This window comes from Talpa occidentalis, unplaced genomic scaffold (assembly GCF_014898055.3).
Source record: "Talpa occidentalis isolate TD23 unplaced genomic scaffold, MPIMG_talOcc4v2.1 talOcc4.10, whole genome shotgun sequence".
Taxonomy (NCBI): Eukaryota; Metazoa; Chordata; class Mammalia; order Eulipotyphla; family Talpidae; genus Talpa; species Talpa occidentalis.
The window spans coordinates 87,583,025-87,589,024 of NW_023600993.1; the positions used below are offsets into that span (position 1 = coordinate 87,583,025).

General features: G+C 48.3%; 1 protein-coding gene across 1 annotated transcript in view; it reads right to left on the reverse strand.

The window, feature by feature from the left end:
- Nucleotides 1-2,828, reverse strand: part of ASXL1 (ASXL transcriptional regulator 1) — a 78,980-nt gene extending 76,152 nt beyond the window's left edge. The window contains exon 1 of the mRNA XM_037497022.2: nt 2,721-2,828. Within this exon, the coding sequence (XP_037352919.1) occupies nt 2,721-2,777 (57 nt within the window). The 5' untranslated portion in view covers nt 2,778-2,828. The remainder of the gene's footprint in view (nt 1-2,720) is intronic.
- Between the last annotated feature and the right edge of the window lie 3,172 nt (nt 2,829-6,000).

Sequence of the window (6,000 nt, forward strand, 5' to 3'; positions counted from 1 at the left end):
ATGTTTGATGTAAGAATGGTCAGCCATGAATCAAAGTGAAAGATAAAGCATGCGATGAAGAGTTTCTCAAAGCCAGGAAGAATCCCTTTAAGGGCATTCAATTTAAAGGGAAATCCCCTAGGCTATTTCTCCCCAAATTGTTCCTAACAAGCAGGAAGATTTATACTCATCCATCCCCTACAGTCCACCTCTGACATCTAGGAAATACCATACAACAAATATTTGAAAGAATACCCTACCTTTTCAACAACATAATTAACTTCTGCAAAAATCATTCTCCTGGGACATATTCCACCACTGAAATTCTCCAGAAGTCTCTGCTTTCCTATCAAAACAGTTTTTTAAAGGACTCCCTGTATCACTCCAGACACCAATCTAAGCAAGGGCAGAAGTAATATGAAACTGACCCCAAGCAAGTGGCAAGCACTCCAAATTCACCTGTCCAGAGCGTCAGTTCTAACCTACTACTGTTCTACCGTTAGAGCTCCACTCTAATCAACTTCTCTCTGTCCGGTGTAAATAATAATCATTTCCACACACAAATGTTACAGCACTTTTTTCAAAAGGGAAAAGACCTCTAAAAAGGTTCCCCTTTCAGTTCCCCAACCAGTCCCATCCAAAAGGACAGAAAATCCTAAAAGAAAAAATATAAAAGATACACAAAATTATACATCATGTTCCCATGAATTGTCTTCCACGTGGTTAAATGAACCACAAAGTAATTTCTATTCATATTACAACTTTTTAAAAGAAGAGCCAAAGAAGAAAAAGAATTTACTCTGCTAATCTGGCATGAAGTTGAGTCAATGATAGAACAACCTGGACAGTGGAATCTGCATCATAGTAAATATAAGAACCTAAAGAGTTTTGGCAGAAAAGTGAACACCGAATTCCTCCAGTCTCTAGACTATTAAGAGCCAATAGAGATTCGAGACAGATTTTGTCAGGACATTAAAAAAACATATGATTAAAAGTACTTCCTACCTACCTCTAGCAAGTAAAAATCTGGCAAGCAAATTTCTTTTCGGTGCCCAGAGTCATAAACACCTGGGTAACAGAAACTCAGAAGAGAATTTCAATGATACCTAAGACTCAACCTTGAGAAGAAAGAGAGCTGGTACTTTAGGCTATTCCCTGCTCTCCTTCAGAACTAAATTTGTTTCCAGGTAAAGTAACATTGAAAAAATCCTAAAGTTTTCAAGAGAGTCTCTAACGCTGGCCAACACATCTATAATTTTGACTGAAAACAATATTTAGGAGCTTCAAAAATGTTCCAATTTAACAAACCAAAACTAATTAACTGAAACACAAAACTTCAGCGCACAAATACCCAAGGAAGAAAACCAGTGAAAATTCTCCTATAGCTACACCAGTTTCTTATAAACCAACTGAATTTTACAGGTTGTGAGACAAGATATACAACAGATCTGTAGCAATCTCCCACATACATCCATATATTTTTGCACAACACATTTCATTAGAAACCTCACTCCCCAATAAAACAAAAGATAAGAAGATTGAGTTTCATTCTCACCATTAAGAGTGAATTCTAGCAATTACATATAAAATACAGGGTGTCAGGAGACAAGTATGCTCTCTGCACCACAACCCTGCTGTGACAGTTGAGAAAGTGACATCTCTGGAAGAAGTACAACCTGTTACTATTGTCACCCACAAAATTTTACATGAACATGCCTCAAAGTATCTCAGCTTTGTGGGTAGGTGCATGCCCAAAAGGAAGACATTCCACTTACAAATCCTGACACTCTGAAAACAGAAAATTCACAATCCTCCTCACACAGCAGCGTCAAGTACTCAGTATTTTCTCCATTGCTAAGTCCTCAATGAGCAGTGTCTTCAGAGACTCTTGGTCTCTGTCCAACATTTCATGTACACATGCGACTAGAACACCAAGAAATAAAGATTACAGACGCACACTCTTTGCAAAATGTAGTCAGCGTTCTTCAGAGTGCCTAGCTCAAGTCTAACTCGCGAAAACACTCGTCAATGTTTCTCAAAGTGAGGTCCGTGGGCCACCTGCATTAGAAGCAACCTGGAAAGCAGGTTAAAATGATTCTCTGGCCTGAAGAATCCCAGGCTCGTGAGATCATAAGTAGGGTCCTAGCACGAGGCTTCCTGGAGAACCTCCCCAGGTGTCCCCACAGTAGAATCAAGTTCGAGAACCGCAGCTCTGGGTTCAAGCAGGAAACTAACACTTGCTTCCCTCCTCACACCTGGTTTAAACTGGGGGCGCTCGAAAGGCCACTCGCGTCCTTGAAAGCGGGGGCGCTGTCCCACCCTGGAGCCAAACTCCCTGCCCCACTGCCCACCAGGAAGCGAGGGAGGAGCTTCCGACCCTTCCCGGAAACCCAACTCCCCCGAGAGCAAAAAACGCAGCCTCCCCAGACCCCCAGACGCTGCCAAATAGTGGGGGAGGGGAGGCTGGAGCCCCGCGCCCGGAGAGGGAGGAGCCGGCCAGTCCGCGCGCCCCTCCGCAGGAATTCGGGGGCGGGGGGCGCGTGCAGAAAAAGGCGCCACTTGCTCTCCGGAGGGGGACCTCTCCCCACCCCACGCCCTCGGGGGTTCGTCCGGCTCCGGGAGCGGGCGGCCCCGCCTCCCCTGCGGTGGGCCGGGCTTTCGCCCCTCCCCCTCCCGGCGTGGGGGGTGCGCGGCGAGCCCACCCCCACGCCCCCGCGGAGTCCCCCGAGCGGCCGCCTCACCAGGCGCGCGGCCTCGGCCCACGTGCGCTCCTTCTTCCTCTTCTGTTTGTCCTTCATCTTCCTCCTCCCCGGCGGCGGCGGCGGCGGCGGCTCCACGCGGGACCTCCGGGCGGGGCGGGCTGGGGCGGCGGCGGCGGCGCGGGGCTGTGGCGGCGGCGGCGGCGGGGGGCGCGTGGCGGCGGCGCGCGAGGACTCGGGTGCGGCCGGGAGGAGAGGGCGGGCGCGCGGGGACCGGCTGGCGCGAGACCCTGTGCGAGGGCGACGGTGGGGGAGGGGTGGCGGCGGCTCCACGCGCCCGCGCTGCGTCAGTCGCCCACGGCGGCGGCGGCGGCCCCGCGATCGCTAAGGAATGCGGCGGCTCCGCATAACCAAGGGGTCAGAGGTCACGGCTCCGGCCTCCGCTTTCCCGCTCTGCTGAGGGACCGAGACTGGACTGGCGGCGGGGCGTGAAGGCGAGACGCGGCTTTCCCCTCGGCGCCCGGGTGTGTGCGTGTCTGCCGTGGGTGTGTGTGAGTGTGTGTGAAGAGTGAGGAGGGGGACTGTGGGTTTTTTTTTTTTGAACAAAAACAAACCGAAAAGGCGGCTGGGAGTCGTAGTCCCGGCTGCCTCGCTAGCCTTCCTCGCTCCGGAAGAATATGGCTGCGCGAACCGCTTGGACCACACTTCCCGGCGTGCCCCGCGGGCCCTTTCCGCCCTCCCCTCTCAGCCTCCGCCTCGCGCCCAACTGGGTAAGGAAGGAAAACGAACTGTGGTTCGGGGAAGGGACTGGGCGGAGTCTCGCGAGGTGCGGGAACTGCTGGGGGCCTGAGGCATTCTGGGAAGCGATGCTGGGAAGGGGCGGTGGCTGGCCACCCCCAACCACTTTTTAACTCTTTCGGTGCTTTTCCTCCCTCCGGGCCACGGGGCGGGTAAGGTTGGGGGCTGAGAGTTGGTCCTCGGCTCCCAGGCTCCCAGTGCCCACTTTATGCATCTCCCGGTCTCAGCAGCTCTCACCTCCACTCTTCATGAGTAACAGAAGCAGGACTTTCCCTTTGGGTCCTCCCTTAAATGACTCACTGCCGTGTAATAATGAGACAAAAAGACACTCATACCAGTAAGACAGTTATTCCACTGATTGGTGAACCTAGACAGCTCCCCACTTCCTCCTGTGCTTTCATACCGCCATGTATTTGCAGAAGTTGCACCCCCAGTGTAGAACTGCTTTACCCCTTAGTGAACTTCTTGATGACGGGTAGCTTGAAGAACTTGGACTTTGGGGTCATAACAGAATGCACCTGAGGCCCTTTTTCAGAGGCAGTAACCTGCAAAGGATACAGGCTTTGGAGTCAGAGACTAGGCTGGCGTCCTGGCTAAAGCATTACTGGTTCTTGGTCTAAAACTAGGGATTCAACCTCTCTGAGCCTCAACTTCTAATCTACATTAGTTTATACCTCACAGCATTGCTAGGATTAAAATTAGCAAAAAAAAAAAAAAAAAAAAACCTGGCAGGTTGGAAGAGGGCGTGAAGGGAGGACCTTCACAGTGAGGCCCATATAATTCAGTTGCTGACAGAACAGGTGCTTAGTAATTGGTACCAGCTGAGAGACAATGGGCGCTGTACTTAGTCCTGCAGCAACCTTGGTAGCAGAGCATTAAAGGAAATGAGGCTCAACGTGCCCTACACACGGGTGTTTGGTGCCTATTTGTTGAATCAATATCCAGAAACATTCCTCGAATCAGAACTAAACTAGGTTAGTGGCCAACACTTAAAAATTAGGGAGACAGGGTAAATGACCACATTTAAGGCTTCCCTAGGTGAGGAAACACAACCGCCACCCCCTGGTCTTAGCACATGGGCAATCCAGAACTGAGAGAAAACCAGATTATATTGCCCAACAGCTAACACCATAGAGTTCAGTGTTCTTGTTTCTAATGCTCATCACATAGAAGACTTTGACATCCATAAGTAAAATCCTGCAAAGTGAATAGACTGTAAAAGGTGAAATATACACCTTCATTCCAAGTGTGGAAAAGAACACAAACATCCCCTCCCCCCAAAAAAAAAAGTTTGCCCTGATTTTTAGAAAGATTTCTTTTGTTTAAATCTACAGCTGATTCAGTAACCTTTGATAAGTCATTTCAAATGTTCCCTAGAGTAGCTTCAACCCCCTCTGAGCTTCTGAACTAGAGAAGATTCATTCTAAAATTTCCATGTTTAGTACAGGCACTATAGTAGACAAAATGATATCTCCCCCACCACCTTCACCAAAACTATCCACATCCTAGTCCCTGGAACCTGTAAATATGTTATATTCCATGTCAAAAGAGACTTTGCAGATGGAATTAGGACCTTAAAATAAGGAAATTATCCTGGATTTCCTTGGTGGACCCTTCAAAACAGAAGAGGAGGGCAAAAGAGCTGCTTGGGAGTGATGAGACAGGAGGAGAATCAGACGCAAACCTTGAGAGTAGTTCGATCCACTTTAGTAACGTTGAAGGGAACCATAGTCAGCGATAGTAGGCAGCTTCCGGAGGCAGAACAAGCCCTGCCAGCAAGTATCTGGACTTTAGTCCTACAACCTCTTGGAACTGGATTCTGGCAACCTGGGTAAGCTTGGAAGCATGTTCTCCCCTCTTCAAGAATATGTAGAAAGCAAAGTAGTCCTGCCAATACTTTGATTTTCTCCTTAAAAACTGAGACACCCAACTGAGCCACACTGTCCAGACGCCTGGCCCACAGAAAATGAGAGCTATAATGGATATTTTAAGCCTCTAAATCTGTGATAACCTCTTTTGGTAGCAAAAGAAGTTAACACAGGCACTGTGGAAATGCCTTTCTTTATTTTCAGTCATTTCTGTCTGGCTTTCACAGTTGGGTCACGCCCTGGGGGAATCCGGATGTGACTATTTCAGGGTCTTTGCCTTTGCAGAATCAAACAAACTAATGACAACATCAAATGTGAAAAGGGATTAAAATTAGTGAAAGGGGTATGTTCAGGATTATAAAATTGGGTTTAGCCATTAACTCCTATCTGTGATTTTTTTTTTTTTTTTTTTTTTTTTTTGGAAGTTAGTGACACTCAAGAGTTTCTTGTCAGAAGCACCAAAAAACAAACCTGCACATTTTTTGGTATGTATTTTTCTGTTTCATCACAGTGCTTTTCCTACAAAATAGCTTTGAAGTGAACACAGGTGCCACAGAGCACTGTAAGAGAAAGAGGACTGATACTCAACCCTGCCTTGTCTGGGGATGAGTCACTTTTCAAACTATGGTTAGGAGCAAAGCACACGTTCAGGAATC